Source organism: Trichechus manatus, unplaced genomic scaffold (genome assembly GCF_000243295.1).
Source record: "Trichechus manatus latirostris isolate Lorelei unplaced genomic scaffold, TriManLat1.0 scaffold00040, whole genome shotgun sequence".
NCBI lineage: Eukaryota > Metazoa > Chordata > Mammalia > Sirenia > Trichechidae > Trichechus > Trichechus manatus.
The window spans coordinates 524121-544392 of NW_004443976.1; the positions used below are offsets into that span (position 1 = coordinate 524121).

Here is a 20272-nt window from a genome sequence, read left to right on the forward strand (position 1 = left end):
TCTTTACCTGGTTTTGGTATCAGGGTTGCGCTGGCTTCATAGAATGAGTTTGGGAGTATTCCATCTTTTCCTCTGCTACGAAATACCTTTAGTAGTAGTGGTGTTAACTCTTCTCCGAAAGTTTGGTAGAATTCTCCAGTGAAACTCTCCAGGCCCAGGCTTTTTTTTTGTTGGGTATTTTTTAATTACCTTTTCAACCTGTTCTTTTGTTATAGGTTTTTTTTAGTTGTTCTACCTTTGTTTGTGTTAGTTTAGGTAGGTAGTGTGTTTCTAGAAATTTGTCCATTTCCTCTAGGTTTTCAAATTTGTTAGGGTACAGTTTTCCATAGTATTCTGTTATGATACTTTTAATTTCACTTGGGTCTGTTCTGATATCACCCATCTCATTTCTTATTGAGGTTATTTGCTTCTGTTTTTCATTTGTCAGTTTGGCCAACAGTTAAATCGATTTTGTTGATCTTTTCCAAGAACCAGCTTTTGGTCTTGTTAACTCTTTCAATTGTTTTTGTATTCTCTATTTCTTTTAATTCTGCTCTAAGTTTTATTATTTACTTTCTTCTGGTGCCCAAGGGCTTCTTTTGCTTCTCTCTATTTGTTCAAGTTGTAGGGTTGATGTTTTGATTTTGGCCCATTCTTTTTTTGGGTGTATGCATTTATTGCCATAAATTGACCTCTGAGCACTGCTTTTGCTGTGTCCTAAAGGTTCTGGTAGGATGTGTTTTCATTCTCATTTGATTCTATGAATTTCTTTATCCCATCCTTAATTTATTCTATAACCCAGTAGTTTTTGAGCAAGATGTTGTTCAGTTTCCATGTGTTTTTTTTTTTTCCCCCTTGCTTTTTCTGTTATTGATTTCTACTTTAAGGCTTTATGGTTAGAAAAGATGCTTTGTAATATTTCTATGCTTTGGATTTTGTTAAGGCCTGCTTTATGACCTAATACATGGTCTATTCTGGAGAATGTTCCATGTATATTGGAAAAGAAAGTATACTTGGCTGCTGTTGGGTAGAGTGTTCTGTATATGTCTGTGAGATCAAGTTGATTGACTATGGCATTTAAATCTTCCATGTCTTTATTGAGCTTCTTTCTGGATGTTCTGTCCTTCACCAAAAGTGGTATGTTGAAGTCTGCTACTATTATTGTGGAGCTGTCTATCTCTCTTTTCAGTGCTGTTAGACTTTGTTTTATGTATTTCGGAGCCCTGTCATTGGGTGTGTAAATATTTATTATGGTTATGTCCTCCTGGTGTATTTACCCTTTAATCGTTATATAGTGCCCATGAACATGCTTCTTAGTTCAAACAAATATGCAAGACCAAATGGGCAGCTTCTGTCCGAAAGCAGGATGAGAAGGCAGGAAGGGACAGGAACTGGCTGAATAGACACAGGGAACCTGGGGTGGAAAGGGGGAGTGTGCTGTCACATTGTGAGGATTGCAACCAGTGTCCCAAAACAATACGTGTATAAATTTTTGAATGAGAGATTAACTTGAGCTGTAAACTTTCACCAAAAGCACATGTTAAAAAAAAAAAAAAAAGATTTGACGTGCTGAACACTAATGGTTGAAGACCAGGTGAGTTGTGGAATGACATTAGGGACATCAGACATAAAGAACGCAAGAGATCATTAAAATGACTGGAAAGAAAGAAGACACCAAAATGGATGTCAGAAGAGGCTCTGAAAACTTGCTTTTGAACATCGAGTAGCTAAAGCAAATGGAAGACATGATGAAGTAAAGGAACTGAACAGAAGATTTCAAAGGGCAGCTCGAGAAGATAAAATGAAGTATTATAATGACACATGCAAAGACCTGGACTTAGAAAACAAAAAGAGAAGAGCACACTTGGCATTTCTCAAGCTGACAGAACTGAAGAAAAAATTCAAGCCTCAAGTTGCAATACTGAAGGATTCTATGGGGGAAATATTAAACAACCCAGGAAGCATCAAAAGAAGACAGAAGGAATACACAGAGTCAGTATACAAAAAAGAATTGGTCGACGTTCAGACATTTCAGGAGGTAACATATGATCAGAAACCGATGGTACTGAAGGAAAAGGTCCAAGCTGCACTGAAGGCATTGGCAAAAAACAAGGCTTCAGGAATTGACGGAATACCAGTTGAGATGTTTCAACAAACGGATGCAGCACTGGAGGTGCTCACTTGTCTGTGCCAAGAAATTTGGAGACATATACCTGGTCAACCAACTGAAAGCATTCCATATGTATGCCTATTCCAAAGAAAGGTGATCCAATAGATGTGGAAATATTAAACAACATCATTAATATCACACACAAGTAAAATTTCGCTGAAGATCATTCAAAAGCGGCACCTTTCATCAACAGGGAACATCGAGAAATTCAAGCCAGGTTCAGAAGAGGACGTGGAATGAGGGATATCACTGCTGATGTCAGATGGATCCTGGCTGAAAGCAAAGAATACCAGAAAGATGTTTATCTGTGTTTTATCGACTATGCAAAGGTGTTCGACTGTGTGGATCCTAATAAATTATGGATAACATTTCAAAGAATGGGAATTCCAAAACAGTTAGTTGTGCGCATGAGGAACCTGTATATAGATCAAGAGGCAGTCATTCGAACAGAACAAGGGGATACTGTGTGGTTTAAAGTCAGGAAGGGTGTGCGTCAGGGTTGTATCCTTTCACCATACTTATTCAATCTGTATGCTGAGTAAATAATCCGAGAAGCCAGACTTTATGAAGAAAAATGGGGCATCATGACTGGAGGAAGACTCTTTAACAACCTGTGTTATGCAGATGATACAGCCTTGCTTGCTGAAAGTGAAGAGGACTTGAAGCACTTACTGATGAAGATCAAAGACCGCAGCCTTCAGTATGGATTTCACGTCAACATAAAGAAAACAAAAATCCTCACAACTGGACCAGTAAGCAACATCATGATAAACAGAGAAAACATTGAAGTTGTCAAGAATTTCATTTTAGTTGGATCCATAATCAACACTCATGGAAGCAGTAGTCAAGAAATCAAAAGAAAAGGAAAAAAATTTTTAAAAAAGAAAGAAATCAAAAGACACATTGCATTGGGCAAATCTGCTGCAAAAGACCTCTTTAAAGTGTTAAAAAGCACAGATGTCACTTTAAGGACTAAGTGCGCCTGACCCAAGCCATGGTGTTTTCAGTCACCTTATATACGTGTGAAAGCTGGACAATGAATAAGGAAGACCAAAGAAGAATTGATGCCTTTGAGTTATGGTATTGGCGAAGAATATTGAATATATCATGGACTGCAAAAGAACGAACAAATCTAACTTGGCATACGTACAGCCAGAATGCTCCTTAGAAGCAAGGATGGTGAGACTACGTCTCACATACTTTGGACATGTTATCAGAAGAGACCAGTCCCTGGGGAAGGACATCATGCTTGGTAGAGTAGAGGGTCAGCGAAAAAGAGGATGACCCTCAACGAGATGGTTTGACACAGTGGCTACAACAATGGGCTCAAGCATAATAACGATTTTGAGGATGTTGCAGGACCGGGCAGTGTTTCATTCTATTGTACATAGGGTTGCTGTGAGTTGAAACCAACTCGACAGCACGTAACAACAACACTAAGGAGCCCAGGTGGTGCAGTGGTTAAAGTGTTCGGCTGGTAACCGAAAGGTCAGCTGTTTGAACCCACAGCTGGTCCGCAGGAGAAAAATGTGGCAGTCTGCTTTAGTTAAGATTTGCAGCCTTGGAAACCCTGTAGCGCTGTTCTACTCTGTCCTGTAGGGTCACTGTCTTAGTTATCTAGTGCTGCTATAACAGCAGCATATGGATGGCTTTGACAAAGATAAATTTATTCTCTCACAGTCTAGTAGGCTAGAAGTCCAAATTCAGGGTGCCAGCTCCAGGGGGAGGCTTTCTGTCTTTGTTGGCTCTGGGGGAAGGTCCTTGTCATCAGTCTTCCCCGGTCAAGATGCTTCTTAGCACAGGGACTTTGGGTCCAAAGGACTCGCTATTCTCCTGGCTCTTGTTTCTTGTTGATATGAGGTCCCCTTGTATCTCTGCTAGATTTTCTCTTTTATATCTCAAAAGAGATTCACTTAAGACACAACCCAATCTTGTAGATTGAGTCCTACCTCATTAGCATAACTGCCTCTAGTCCTAATGTTAATGATAACATCGTAGAGGCAGAATTTACAACACATAGGAAAATCACATCAGATGACAAAGTGGTGAACAATCACACAACACTGGGAATCTTGGCCTAGCCAAATTGACACACATATTTTTGGGGGACCCACTTCAATCCATAATAGTCACTATGAGTTGGAATCGACTCAGCAGTGGGTTTGAGTTTATATGGGAACTAATTCATTCTTTTTTTTGATGATTTTTTTTAATAGACTATTTTTTTAGGGTAGTTTTAGGTTTACAAGCAGCACTTGTGGCACAGTTATTAGGTGCTCAGCCACTAACCAAAAGGTTGGCACTTTGAACCTACCAGCCATTCTGTGGGAGAAAGATGTGGCAGTTTGCTTCTGTAAAGATGTACAGGCTTGCAAACCCTCTGGGGTAGTTCCACTCTGTCCTATAGGGTTGCTATGAGTCAGAATTGACTCAATGGCAACGGGTTTAAGTTTACAGAAAAACTGTACAGAAAGTACAGAGAGTTCCCATATGCTTCCCTCTTCCCTGCACATTTTCGTCTATTATTAGTGACTTATATTCCTCTGTTACAGTTGAACTAATATGGATTTATCATGATTAACTAATGTTGATAATTTACATTAGAGTTCACAGTTAGTGTGGTACAGTTCTCTGAGTTTTGACAAATGTATAATGTCATGTGTCCATCATTACAGTATCATACAGAATAGTTTCCCTGCCCTAAAAGTGCCCTGAAATTCATTCTTTTTAAAGGCTGTATAATATGTGGTGGTTTATTTAATAACTCCTCTTTTGATGGACATTTAGATTGTTTTCTATTTAACTTATTATTAAAACAGTATAATGAAGCTCCTTGTACAGATTTTTGTCCACTTAAGGGATGATTTCTGTATAAGAGTATATCAGTGTATGTGATATGCAGATATCAGAAATCCCTCTAGATAGTTAAGCAGGAAGGAATTTAGTGTTGGGGTTTGGTACTAGGAAGCTGGAGGAGCAGACTCCAGGAAAGATTCCCAGAACATCTCAAAGTTGTCACATTAAAGGAGCTGCTACTTCTGCTAGAATCAAAAAGTCATTATCTGAGTGCTTTCCCAGGACCACCACTTCTGTCAAGATCTATGATTGATTTCAGGACCACACTGACTCAGATACAGTCAATGCCAGCAATACAGATGCTCTGTGCTCTGCCTCATGACAAAACTAGGGACCAAACGCTAGAATCTCTGTTTCCCTGCCAAAGAAAAGCAAATGTCTTCAGGGCCAGGCTTGCCAGCAAAAGCTGCAGAAGGGAAGATTTAACTCCCTTGCACCTTTCATATCTTCTGAGAATGGGACTGTTTAACAGAAGCTTCGTCACTTGCTGAAACAAGCTTGAGGGAAGTCTGGAAAATATATCCTTTAGCTTTCTGATCTCATATCCAGACATCACCATACAATGAGACTAGAATGGAGCTCAGTGAGCTAGTCCTGAGATCTCCCACAGATGCCTGGATGGTCTGTACTTGAGAATGTTTCATGTGCACTTGAGAAGAATGTGTATTCTGCTGTTGTTGGGTAGAATGTTTTGTATTGTATTTTTACGCAAATAACGCACACCTTCTATGTTTGTTTGCCAGTTGCGCCGTCCCCCCCACAAGGTATTTTCATAGGCCCCACTATGCCAGTTTTTTTTCACATGCTATGCTGTAAAAAAAATTAGCATAGCACACTTACAAGAATACCTCATGGTGGGGTTGTAACTGGCAAACGTGGAAGGTGTACGTTTTTTGTGTAAAAATACAGTCTATGTCGTGTAAGTCTAATTGCTGTATAGTGTTGTTTATGTCCTCCATTTCCTTATTGATCTTGTGTCTGGTTGTTCTATTCATTATTAAAAGTGGAGTATTGAAGTCTCCAACTATTACTTTGGAACTGTCTCTTTTTCCCTTCAGTTCTGTTAAGTTTTGCTTCATATATTTTGGAACTCTGTTGTTAAGTGCGTATATGTTTAAAATTGTTATATCTTCTTGCTGCATGGAACCTGTTATCAATGTAATGCCCTTCTTTGTCTCTTGTAATTTTTTTTTTAATTGTGGTAAATATATGTGTAACTTTTGCCAATTCAACAGTTTTTACATGTACAATTCAGTGTCATTGATTACAATCATCATGTTGTACAACCATCACTATTATCCATTTCCAAATTTTTTTGTGTAACCTTTTTTGATTTGAAATCTATTTTGTCTGATAATAATGTATCCACTCCAGCTCTCTTTTGGTTACCATTTGCATGGACTATCTTTTTCCATCCTTTTACTTTGTCAACCTCTTTGTGTCTTTGTATCCAAAGTGAGACTCTTGTAGACAGCATATAGAAGGATCATGTTTTTTTATCCACTCTGTCAGCCTCTGCCTTTTAATAAGAAATTTTAATCCACTTACACTAAAGTAACTGCCGATTAGGAAGGATTTACTTCTGCCATTTAGCTATTTGTTTTCTGTATGTCTTATATGTTTCTAGTTCCTCAGTTTCTCCATTACTGCCTTTTTTAAAATTTATTTAGTTGAATTTTTGTAGTATATTGTTTTGATTCACTTCTTTCCTTTTCTGTATATCTTTTAGTTATTTTCTTAGTGATTACTTTGGGAATTACCGTTAACATCTTAAACTTACAACAACCTAGTTTAAATGAAGCTAACTTAAGCATACACTGTGCCCTGGTGCATCTCCCTCCGTCTCCCTTTGTACTGTTATTGTCACCAATTACATTGTATGCCTGTTAACATAGATCTGTAATTATTGTTTTATAGATTTGCCTTTTAAATCATATATGAAAAAAGAAATTACAAACCAAAAGTACTGGTTTTTATATTTACCTATGTAGCTTCCTTTGCAGTGTTCTTTATTTCTTATGTTTTTGTTACTATCTAGTGTCTTTTCATTTCAGCCTAAAGGACTCCCTTTAGCATTTCTCGTAGAGCAGATCTGTTGGTAATGAACCCCCTCAGCTTTTATTTATCTGGGAATGTGTTAATTTTCTCCTTCATTCTTAAAAGATAGTTTTGCTGGGTATAGAATTCTTGATTGACAGGATTTTGTTTTGCCATTTAGCACTTTAAATGCCATCCGATTGCCTTTTGGCTTCCATCATTTCTTATGAGAAATCAACTGTTAATCTTAATTGAGGATCCCTTGTACATGATGATTTGCTTCTCTCTACTTTCAAGATTGTCTTTGTCTTTAGTTTTTGACAATTTGGCTATGTCTGAGTGTGGACCTACATGAGTTTATCTTGCTTGAGCTTCTTGGATGCGCATTTTCATGTCTTTCATCAGATTTGAGAAGTTGTCAGTCATTATTTCTTTAAATATTTTTTCTGCCTTTTTCTTTCTTCCTCCTGAGACTTCTGTGATACATATGTTAGTATACTTAATGGTGCCCCACAGGTCTCTCAGGCGTTGTTCATATTTTGTAATTCTTTTTTCTTTCTCCTCCTCCGATTTGATAATTGAAAAAAAAAAATGTGTTTGGAAAAAAACAGTATTTTTACACATACCCTTAAATATACATAGACTATTTTATGAAGGATACTCATGAAGCTGATTAATAATTACTACTCCTGGGGAGAGAAGCACTAGGTAATGGGAGTAGGAGAGAGACTCTTTTCACTATATGCCTTCTATGTTCCTTTTGAGGATGTGCCGATTGGCATTTATTACATATTAAATAAGTACATTATTTTAAAAACTCCCTTTGGTGGTTCTAACGTGCTTGAGAACCATTGTACACACATACACACACCTGTGTTTATGCTTTCTTGATATACAAGTTCACTTATGCTGGTTCCCTTTGGTTTTTATAGAGGCATTCAACTTACAGCAGCATGCAGCCAGCCAGCAAGGGAGTCACTCAGCGCCTGGATCTGCCAGACCTTCCCATCTCAGGTAAATTACCTTAACTATGAAGTATTTCTGACTTAGTTTCTTGTTGAGCTAACTTTTTTCCTTTTCTTTGCATGAAACTGAGCTTAGAAAAATAATTTGTGGCATTTATTCTAAGCAATTTCAAGCTATAAATGTACGTGTTATAGACATTAGATCTTAGCAGTAGGGCCAGTGGAAGAAAGTGTTTTCTACCAGCTGTGCTTCTCAGTATGCACATATCAGGGAGAAACACCAAACTTTGTTCTTTTTTTTTTAAGTGAATCTTAAGAGAATTATCTTCTAATCTCTAAAAAATATCTATTTTAAGAAAAAATGTTACCTGATTCTGAATGTTTATTGCTTCCACAATTCCTAAAGTATGCCTCTCTTAAGATATCTTTGCCTTTAAATGTGATCTTCTTTCTGTTGTTATACCATATTTTCTTATTCGAATCCTGATAATGAGGTGGTGGTGGTAATCAGCAGTCCTCACCACTTCACATTTCCGTTTGTGCTGGCCCTCCATGCTGATGACAGATGTGAAGTAGCAGTTAAGAGAGGGGACACTGCAGTGAGATGCTTGGGTTTGAGTGTTGGTACTGCCACTTACGATCCATCTGACTGTGGCCCAGTTATTCCCCTTCTCTGTGCTTTAGTTTCCTCATGTCTAAAATAGAAATAATGTTCTCTGTCTCATAGGACCATTGCAAGGACTGACTGAGTGAACATACATAAAGCATATAGAACACTGTCTGGTGCGCAGTACACACTGTAAAAAATCTTTGCTGTTATCATCATCTTACCTACTGGTCTCTGCTCTACTAGTTCACACACTCAGAGCACTTTCAGCCTAGTAAAATGTTCAGGTTAAAAAAAAAACCATTTCCACTGAGTCGATTCCAACTCAGCAACCCTGTAGGGCAGAGTAGAACTGCCCCATAGGGTTTCCAAGGCTATTAATCTTTACAGGAGCAAACTGCAACATCTTTCTCCAGTGGAATGGCTGGTGGGTTCAAACTGCCAACCTTTTGGTTAGCAGCTGAGCACTTAACCACTGTGCCACTAGGGCTCCTTTATGTTCAAGTTACCTGAAATACATGCCTTAGAAATTTATTTATATGTGTACTGTTAATGAGGAAGTAAAAATAAATAAAAAGAATACTAAATACAATTATTTACTAGTTCCCTTAGGAAGGATGGAGTCCCTGGGTGGTGCAAATGGTTAACGTGCTTGGCTACTAACCAAGAGGTTGGCAATTTGAGTCCACCCAAAGGTGCCTCAGGAGAAAAGCCTGGCAATCTACTTGTAAAAAATTAGCCATTGAAAATCCAATGAAGGCTTCACCAAAACAGTAAAAAGAGAATCTACAGAGTGGGAAAAAGTTTTTGGCTATGACGTATCTGACAAGGGCTTAATCTCTAAAATTTAAAGAAAACGTTAACACCTCAACTACAAAAAGACAAACAACCCAATTAAAAAATGGGCAAAGGATGTGAACAGACACTTCACCAAAGAAGACACTCACGAGGCTAAAAAACACATGAAGAGATGCTCACTATCATTAGCCACTAGAGAGATGCAAATCAAAGCTGCAATGAAATACCCTCTCACTCCGACAATAATGGCACTGATCAAAAAAACAGAAAACAAGAAATGCTGGCAAGGTCGTGGGGAGATTGGAACTCTTACACACTGCTGATGGTAATGCAAAATGGTACAACCACTATGGAAAATGGCATGGCGCTTCCCTAAGAAGCTAGAAATAGAAATACCATATGATCCAGCAATCCCACTCCTAGGTGTATATCCTAGAGAAATAAGAACTGTAACAAGAATAGACATACGCACACCTGTGTTCATTGCAACGTTATTCACAATAGCAAAGTGACAGAAACAAACCTAAGTGCCCATCAACAGATGAATGGATTAACAAACTGTGGTACATGCACACAGTGGAATACGACACAACAATAAAGAATAATGATAAATCGCGAAACATCTCACAACATGGATGAACCTGGAGGACATTGTGCTAAATGAAATAAGTCAATCACGAAAGGACAAATATTGTGGTGACCACTATTATAAATACTCAAGAAAAGGTTTACATACAGAAAGAAATTTTTTTTTTATGTTTACCAGGGATACGAGGGGGAGGAAGGGAAAATCACTAACTAGAGAGTAGACACGTGTTAACTTTGGTGAAGGGAAAGGCAGTACACAATAAGGGGGAAGTCAGCAAAACATGACCAAGGCAAGGGTAGACACTGAGAGGTATGCAAGAATAAAAGGCAGCGATGGTAAGTATTATAACATACACAATCCTGCAACAGCAGTAATAACAATTTATGAGTGGATGCATAGGTAGATATGTATGCTGAATAGGTGTGGGAGGGTGTATGGGAGTACACCCATGTGCATATGTAGGTTTGGCTGTGGATATTTCTACATACATATTTGTATGTGCTGTGTGTATATTCATATATACAACAGAGCACACAGTGAGCACAGTCATGGAAACATCCTAGACATAACCAAACACCTCATGGGACTGAGTTACTGGGCTTGAAGGCTGAGAACCATGGTCTTAAGGGACATCTAGGTCAATTGGCATAAAATAGTTTATAAAGACAACATTCTACATCCTACTTTGGTGAGTAATATCTGGGGTCTTAAAAGTTTGTGAACAGCCATCTAAAATACAACTATTGATCTATTTCTACCTGGAGCAAAGAAGAGCGAAGAAAACCAAAGACTCGAGGAAACAATTAGTCTGAAGCACTAATGGACCACAGGAACCACAGCCTGTACTAGCCTGAGACGAGAAAAACTATATGATACCCAGCCACCACTACTGACTGCTCTGACCAGGATCACGATAGAAAGTCCCTGTTAGAGTGGGAAAAAAATGTAGAACAAAATTCAAATTCATAAAAGGACCAGATTTACTGGTCTGAGAGAAGCTGGAGGAACCTCCAAGACTGTGGCCCTTGGACACCCTTCTAGCTTGAAACCGAAGCCATTTCTGGAGGTCACCTTTTAGCCAAATTATAAAGAAGCCTATAAACTAAACAATAAATACCTGTGAGGAAAGTCTTCCTTAGAACAATCATCTACATGAGACCAAAAGGACAACATATCCTCAAAAACAAAGATAAGAAGACAGGAAGAGGCAGGAAAACTGGACGAATGGAAATGGGGAACTCAGGGTGGTAATGGGGAGAGTACTGACATATTGCGGGGAGTGCAACCAATGTCAGGGAATAATTTGTGTATAAATTATTGAATGGGAAACTAATTTGCTCCGTAAACCTTCACCAAAAGAAGAAGGGAGGGAAGGAGGGAAGCAGGGAGGAAGGAAGGAAGGAAATCCAATGGAGAACAGTTCTGTTCTGACACACATGGCATCGCCAAGAGTTGGGGTCAACTCATCAGCAACTGGTTTCTTAGAAAGGACTGAAAGTCAGAAATCTAGTTCCTAGATCACATAAATAGAAATACTTTGTTTCTAAGTATAAAAATTTCTATAACATAGTTTGAATAAAAATAAGAAACTCAAATTGTAGTTCTTTTAGATCACAGTCAAATATGGTCAGGTTTATTCTCATAAAGCTTTTATATGAGATAAGCTTCACCCTTTAATTGTAAATTCTCTTTCACCTTACTACATTATTTTTTTTCCTTCTAAATCTTGTTATCTTTTTCATGGAATCATAGGATTTTAGAATTAGATAAACAGTGACATTAAGAATTTAAAGATTATCCCAGTCCATTCCCTACATTTTACCTATGAGAGATTCAAGCTGTAAAGAGATTAAGTGACTTAACCTAAAGCTTCATGGACTTGTGATAGGTCTGGGACCAGGGGAAGGTTTCTTTCAGTCCACTCTACCATGTTTCCTTTTGGTAATAAGACTGGAAATTGGCCTTGTTCACAGCTTCATAAAGAAGTGGGATCTGTATAGGACTTTAAGTCAGTAATGACTTCAGAAGAAAGAAGGAAACGGTGCCAAAAGACAGTGGGTAGTCTAAGGTCAGGAGAATAAGGAAAAAACGGAGAAGGGATATGTGGAGATGGAAAAAAAAGAGAGTTTGAGGTCAAGTGGACCAGGTGGTTATCCCTGTGCAAACAGTATCTTTTACTAGATATGGAGTAGACAGGAGGTCAAAACAGAGTATTAAAAACCTGCCTGATGTGAATTCTGCATACTTGTTATGTAGTGTAAAATAGGGAATCACCTGGTTATATGCATAGTGCTATGCACCTAGGTAAGCTTTTGATCATAATATATGTGTCCTCTTCCCTCTGTTCCATCAACTTTGAAGCAAGATAAATACTGAGGTTAACAGCACAACAGCTATTGCCCTGACGTAAATAGTTTATTGACAGTCATTCCCCTTTGCCCGTGCCAAGCACCTATTTACCTGGATGATTATATTAACTATAATTTTTAAAAAAAGGATTATACAGTGAAAATTGCTTGCTTTCTGGCTAGCCTTACCAACCAACACTCGTCACCAGAAGCTGCAGAAACTGTTGTTTTGTTGTTTTCTTTAGTGATGTAAACAGTGTTATTCTCTGCTCTTTAGAACTAATTATCCTTACTCCAAATTTTACTACCCATAATTGAGGGCTATTAGTAGAAGTATTGTTTTCTTCCATGACTGTTTCTGGTGTCATAGGTGGAGACCATGGGTTCCGCCTTATTGCTGACCTGTTGTTTGGCATTGAGCAAGTCCCTCAATTCTCTGAGCTCAAATTTCTTCTGTAAATATAAACTAGACAATCTAAAATTCTCTCCCATTCTATACTTTTGCAATCTTTTAGAAATCTCATCTGGAGGAGGATTCAGCCTCTTTCATGACCAGTTTTTTGGTTTCGTGTGTGTGCGTGTGTGGTGAAAATACGGATAACAAAACACAAAACTCCATCTCAATTTCTACATGTACAATTCAACAACATTGATTGCATCTTCAAGTTGTGCAACCATTCTTGCTGTCCTTTTCCAAATCATCCCACCACCATTAACATAAACTGAATGCCCTCTAAGCAAAAACTTCTCCTCTCCCCTCCCTCCCACCCCTGGTAATCACTCATAATCTTTGGTTTCTATATATTTGCTTATTTCGTGTAAGTGATATCATACAGTAATTGTCCTATTGAGACTGACATATTTTGCTCACCATTATGTTTTCAAGGTTCATCCATGTTGTAGCATGTATTAGGACTTCTTTCTCTTTATGGTTGAGTAGTATTCCATTGTATGTATATATCACGTTTTGTTTGTCCATTCATCTGCTGATGAATATCTCGATTGTTTCTACCTTTTGTAAGAGCTGTAATAAACATTGGTGTACAGGTTTCTGTTTGCTTTCCTGCCTTTACATCTGAGTGTATACCTCGGATTGGGATTACTGGGTCATATGGTAGTTCTATGTTCAATTTTTTTAGTAACTCCAAAATGTTTTTCAAAGTAGCTGTACCATTTTACATTCCCACCAGCAATGAATAAGAGTTCCAGTTTCTCCACATCCTTTCCAACACCTGTTGTTTTTTGTTTTTTCATCACTGACATTCTAATAGGGGTGAGGTGATATCTCATTGTAGTTTTGATTTACATCTCCCTAATGGCATCTATGGAGCCCTGGTGGCACAGTGGTTAAAGCGCTCAACTGCTAACTGAAAGATTGGCAGTTTGAGCCTACCAGCCTCTCTGTGGGAGAAGGATGTGCCAATCTGCTCTCATGAAGATTATAGCCTTGGAAACCCTGTTCTATTCTGGCCTGTAGGGTCACTTTGAGTCAGAAATGACTCGATGGCAGTGGGTTTGGTTTTAATGGCTTCCATGACCAGTTTTAACTCAAATTAATACTACAGGAGAGTGTAACCTTAAAAAATTTTTTTGCGTATTTTTTAAAGACTCAGGCCAGGTGAATGGAATGACTTTTTCTCTTGCAGTTATCCTTTTTATAATTAATGTCACTGAATTGTGCACTTAAAAGTGGTTAAAATGGAGATTCTGGGAAGATAGCGGTGTAAACAGACTATTGTTCCAACCATCCCCCACAAATTCAAAAAGAAATACAACAAGGAAACAATGCTCGGCTTTGAGGAACTCTGAACTGGGGAGCAGAGGACAGCTGCAGGGAACTGCAGACAGGCAAGAATCAGCAGATCAAAAAGTCACATACGTGGGAAAATCGCTTCTTCCACCATCCCTGTCCCTCCCCCAGCCAGTGGGCAGCCAGTTACTGCAGACTGGGGAAGCAGCCCCAGCAAAAGAGCCTGCTTCCCTAACCACCACACCGCCTTCTTGCACAAAGAGACAGCACCCCTAAAATCAAGAAGGCAGACCTGCCAAGAGGTCTGTTTGGAGTGTGCCAGCACCTCCCCCACATGGACACTGTGTGCTGCAGAATTGCTACGGAAGGCCCCTGCAGTGGAGTCTCCTCCCATAGTCAACACTCTGCCTACCTCCCTGTGTACCCCATACGTCTGGCCTCTGTATCCAACAGGACAGACTACCCTGGGGGTCATTTCGGATCTATTTGCCCCTACCCTTCCGGTTGGCACTGAGGAGTACTGACTGATCAGTTGTATGCTAGGAAGCAGTCATCTTCAGTGGAGGTTACACCCACAGTCAACATACTGTGGGGTAGGGGGAGGGATCTGACAGCAGCAGGGCATACATCCCTGGAGGTTCATTCAGAGCGTGACAGTCCCTCTCCCACCCAGTTATGGTTGACTGCAAAGCTGCTGCAAACTGATACAGAAGGTGCCCTGCAGTGGAGTCTGCTCCCACAGTCAGCACTCTGCCTGCTTTCCTGTGCACCTCATAGCTCAGGCCCCCAAAACCAACAAGGCAGACCTCTCTGAAGGTCAGTTCAGGTCTGTCTGTCCCCATGTCCAGTTGGCACTGAGGACTACTGACTGAGGCTGCTGTGTGCTAGGAATCAGGCATCTTGAGTGGAGGCCACTCACAGCCAACAATCTACCAGGGAGACTCTGACAGAAACAAGGCAGACCTCCCTGGAGGGTCCATTTGGAGCATGACAGTCCCCCCTACCAGGTAACTGTCAGCTGCTGGACTGATACAAATTCCTACAGAAGGGTACCTACAGTGGAGCCAGAAGGCAGGTCACCTCAATGGAAACTGCTCCCCCAACCACCACAGGACCACTGAGGCTCTGAAACCAACAGATCTCTCAGAGGCCCTTCTGGGGAGTGCCACTCCCTCCTCCTCCTGAAATGAGAAAAGTATGCCTGTGCTTTCCTTGAATGCAAGATAAGATGTAAGCAGCCCCCACAGAGCAGGAAGGAAGCCTCAGGCAAAACCAAAAGACAACACTCAGACTCTAATGGGGTTGGCTGGGTGTGGGTTTTCCAACTGAAAACATAGTTGCAGAAACAAAGAAGGAAAGGGAGTAATAACCAGAGAGGGGACTGTGCCCCTTGGTGGACAGATAGATTAGTGCATGGTATCTTGACTGAGTGGTGGTGCCTGCTGGTGGACAGATTGGCCACAGCATGTTCTCTGGTATATCTGGGGGACATTGAAAGTTGAAAACTGAGAGTAGAACTTTTTAATCCTAATTAAACCAGGGAGGGAAAAGGAACTGTCATAGAGAGGGAGAGGAAACGGTAACAAGCAAAGACCGAAGGCTCTGCCCGCCTAAGAGTTTTTGCAGAAAGTAGCTTAGGGAGAAACACCAGATACTGGGGAGAATTGAAAGAGTTAACACACTCAGAAATTCCAGTGCCTCAGCAAAAAAATCACAAGAGGAAAAAAGAAAATAGATACAATGGCCCATTCAAATGAACACGTTGAAGAGAGTGAAAGCATATCCATGGAAGACCGAATAATAAAAAGAATAGAAGAATATAATACAACAATGTTAAACATAATTAAAGAGTTCAGAGAAAACACAGACAAATATTTAAAAGAAATAAGGAAAACAATGCATAAGCAAAATGAGGGTCTTAAAAAAGAGATAAAAAGAGACCAAACAGAAATACTGCAACTGAAAGGGACAATAACTGAAAAGAGAAACCCAATGGAAGAATTTAACAACAGATTTAATCAGGCAGAGAAAGAATCAGTGGATTAGAGGATAAGATAGTCGAAATTAAAGAGGCCGAAGAGCAACAACAACAAAGGCTGAAGAATGCTGAGCAAAGTTTCATGGAATTATGGTACACATCAAGAGACCTAATATACACATCATGGGAACTGCAGAAGAAGATGAGAGTGAAAAAGGGACAGAAAGAATATTTGAAGAAATAATGACAGGAAATGTCCGCAATCTGACAAAAGACATGAGTCCACAAATCCGAGAATCTCAAAGAACTCCGAGCTCAATAAACCAAAAGAGATCTACACCGAGACACATAATAGTCAAGCTCTCAAAAAATAAGGATAAGGAGAGAATCCTGAAAGCAGTGAGAGAAAAGCAAACAGTCACATACAAAGGATACCCAATAAGATTAAATGCTGATTTCTCCTCAGAAACATTGAAGGCCAGAAGGCAACAGAATGATGTATTTAAAGTGCTGAAAGAAAAAAAATGTCAGCCAAGAATACTACATACAGTGAAACTATCCTTCAAGAAAGAGGGTGAAAGTAAAACACTCCCAGACAAACAGAACCTGAGAGAGTTCATAGACACCAGACCAGCCCTACAAAAAGTACTAATGGGAGTTATGTACATGGAAGGGAAAAAAACCAAAAACCCGTTGCCGTCAAGTCAATTCTGACTCATAGCAACCATATAGGACAGAGTAGAATTGCTCCATAGAGTTTCCAAGGAGCACCTGGTGGATTCGAACTGCCAGCCTTTTGGTTAGCAATTGTAGCACTTAACCACTATGCCACCAGGGTTTCCTGGAAGGGAGAAGACACCAGAAAGTAATTCAAAGCCATACATAAAAAGAAAGATCCCTGATAAAGGGAATTGTATGGACGTGTATGAGGGCTAGTAATAAGATATATGTGCTTGATGATACTAATTGTTTTGTCCTTCATACTTTTTAATGACAGCTTTATAAAGACAAGGATAAAACTATGTTACAGGGCACATGAAATATAAAGACATGATTAGTGAAAACAACACAAAATGGAGGAGAGGAGGAATGGTATAGGTATAGAATTTCTTGTAGGTTACTGAAGTTAAGTTGGTAGGCACCAGCTTACCCTAGAATGTTATATATAGAAGCTGTTAAATATAACATTCCTGATAACTGCTAAGAAAATACCTAAAAAACATACACTAAAGGAAACATGAAGTGAATCAAAATGGCTCACTACCATAAACCAGCAAAACACAAAAGCAAGCACTACTAAGGGACAAAGACAGAGAAGGCTTAAAACACACAAAATCAAATAACAAAATGTCAGAAATAAGTCACATCTTATCATTAATTACAGTGAATGTAAATGGACTAAATGCTCCAATCAAAAGGCACAGAGTGGCAGAATGGATTTAAAAAAAAACATGATCCAACTATATTCCATTTACAAGAGACAAACAAATAGGTTGAATGTGAAAGAATGGAAGAAAATATTCCTTACAAATAATTAACCAAAAGAGAGCTGGGGTGACAATCTTAGTATCAGACAAAGTAGACTTTACGACAAAATCTATTAGAAGAGATAAAGATGAACATTATATAGTGATGAGGGTCAGTTCATCAAGAAGATTTAACAATAATAAATATGTTTGTGCCCAACATTGGAGCACCTAAATATATAAAGCAAACACTGATAGGATTGAAGGGAGAAATAGATAGCACTACAACAATAATTGAAGACTTCAGTATACCACTTTCAGTATTGGACAGAACATGTAGAAAGAAGGTCAACAAGGAAACTGAGAATGTCACTGACACTGTACATCAACTAGACTTAAAAGACATATATAGAACACTTCAGCCAACAACGGCAAAATATGCATTTTACTCCAGTATATCCTGGATCATTCTCCAGGATAGACCACATGTTAAGTCATAAAGCAAGTCTGGGTAAATTTAAAAAGATTGAAATCATACAAACCATTTTCTCTGTCCACAGTAGAGTGAAGCTATAAATCAATAACAAAAAAAAAAAAAAAACCTAAAATACATAAACATATGGAAATTTAACAAGACACTAATAAACTACCAATGGGTCAAGGAAGAAATCACAAATTTCTTAGAGTCAAATTAAAATGACAGCGCAAACATACTAAAACTTAATGGAATGCAGAGAAGGCAGTACTTGGGAAAACTTAGAGAAATAAATGCCTGCATAAAAAAATAATATCTCACATCAACAGCCTAACTCTACAACTTGAGAAACTAAAAATAGAAGAGCAGACTAAGCCTAAACCTACAAGAAGAGAGGAAATAGCAGCAGAAATAAATGAAATTGAAAAAAAAAATAGAATCAACAAAACCAGAAGTTTGTTATTTGAAAAGATCAATAAAATGGCAAACCTTTACCTAGACTGACAAAGAAAAAAGAAAAAGATGCAAATAACCACACTAAAAAATGGAAGAGGAGACATTACAACTGACCTGATAGAAATAAAGAGAATTATGACGAATATTACGAACAACATACAGCAAAAACTGGATAACCTGGATGAAATGGACAGATTCTTAGAAGCACACAACCTATCCTAACCAACTCAAAAGGAAATAGAAAGTCTCAACAGACCCATAACAAGTGAAGAGATGGAATCAGTGATCAAAAACCTCCCCCTACTTCTACCCCCAAAAAAAGCCCTGGACCAGATGGCTTCACTGAGAAATTCTACCAAACATTTAGAGAAGAATTGACACCAATCCTGTTTAAAATATTTCAAAAATTGAGAAGGAAGGAATACTGCCTGTGATGGTTAAGGTTGTGTGTCAACTTGGCTGGGCCATGATTCTAAGTAATTTGGTGGTTATGTGATGTAATTTGTCAGTTAGATAATGGTGTAATCATCCTCCATTTTGTGATCTGATGTAGTCATCCCCTATTTTCTGATCTGATATGAGCAGCCAATCAGTTGAAAAGTGAGTTTCCTTGCAGGTGTAGCCTACGTCCAGTATATACAGATGTTTGGCAAAGCTCACATGCTCTGAATCCTGCATCAGGCTCATCATCCTCTGACCTCCAGTTCTTGGGACATGAGGCAGCAGCTTGCCACCTGACCTGCAGAATCTTGGGCTTCTCCAGCTCCCGCAACCCCATGAGCCAGCACCCTTCCACCTAACCTGCAGGTGTTGAGATTCACCAGCTCCCACAACCCCGTGAACCAGCACCCTTCTGCCTGACCTGCCAATTTTGGGTTCATCAGCCCCTGCAACCAGTGAGTCAGGAGAAGCCACCAGCCTGAAGCTTGCCTCATGGATTTGAGACTTGCCAGTCCCCACAACTGTGTGGGCCATTTCCTTGAGATAAATCTCTCTATATATATGTATTTATATATATACACTTCACTGGTTTTGCTTCTCTAGAGAACCCAGCCTCAGACACTCCCTAATTCATTCTGTGGAGTAAATATAACCCTGATACTAAAAGTAGACAAAGACACCACAAGAAAAGAAAACTATAGCCAATATTCTTATGAATATAGATGCAAAAATCCTAGTGAACAAAATACTAGCAAACAGAATCCACCAACATATTAAAAGAGTCATACACCATGACCAACTGGGATTTATATCAGGAATACAAGGATGCTTCAACATTAGAAAATCAATCAACACCACATCATTAGAACAAAGAAGAAGAACTATATCATCATCTCTATGGATGCAGAAAATCTTTGATAAAATACAACACACTTTTTTTTTCTTCCCTTTTTTTTTTTTTTAAATTGTACTTCAGGTGAAGGCTTACAGAACAAATAGTTTCTCATGAAACTGGTACACATATTGTTTTATGACATTGGTTAACAACCCCACAATATGTCAACCGTCTTCCTTCTCGACCTTTTCTTTTTGGTGAAAATATACATAGCCAAAGATACACCATTTCAAAAATTTCTACATGCACAGTTCTGTGACATCGACTATGTTCTCCCAGTTGTGCTACTATTCTCACTTTAGGTGAAGGCTTACAGAACAAAATAGTTTCTCATTTAACAGTTACTACACATGTTGCCCTGTGACAGTGGTTAACAACCTCACAACACATCGACACTATCCTTACTCAACCTTGGGTTCCCTATCACCAGCTTTCCTGTCCCCTTCTGCCTTCTGGCCCTTG

At 39.0% G+C, this 20272-nt stretch overlaps 1 protein-coding gene across 3 annotated transcripts in view; it reads left to right on the plus strand.

Annotated features, from left to right (window-relative positions):
* Window positions 1-20272, plus strand: part of SPECC1 (sperm antigen with calponin homology and coiled-coil domains 1) — a 393222-nt gene that overhangs the window by 276555 nt on the left and 96395 nt on the right. For all 3 annotated transcript variants that reach the window (XM_012555496.2, XM_023731046.1, XM_023731045.1), the window contains one exon: window positions 7975-8056. In XM_012555496.2, coding sequence (XP_012410950.2) covers window positions 7975-8056 — 82 coding nt within the window. The remainder of the gene's footprint in view (window positions 1-7974; window positions 8057-20272) is intronic.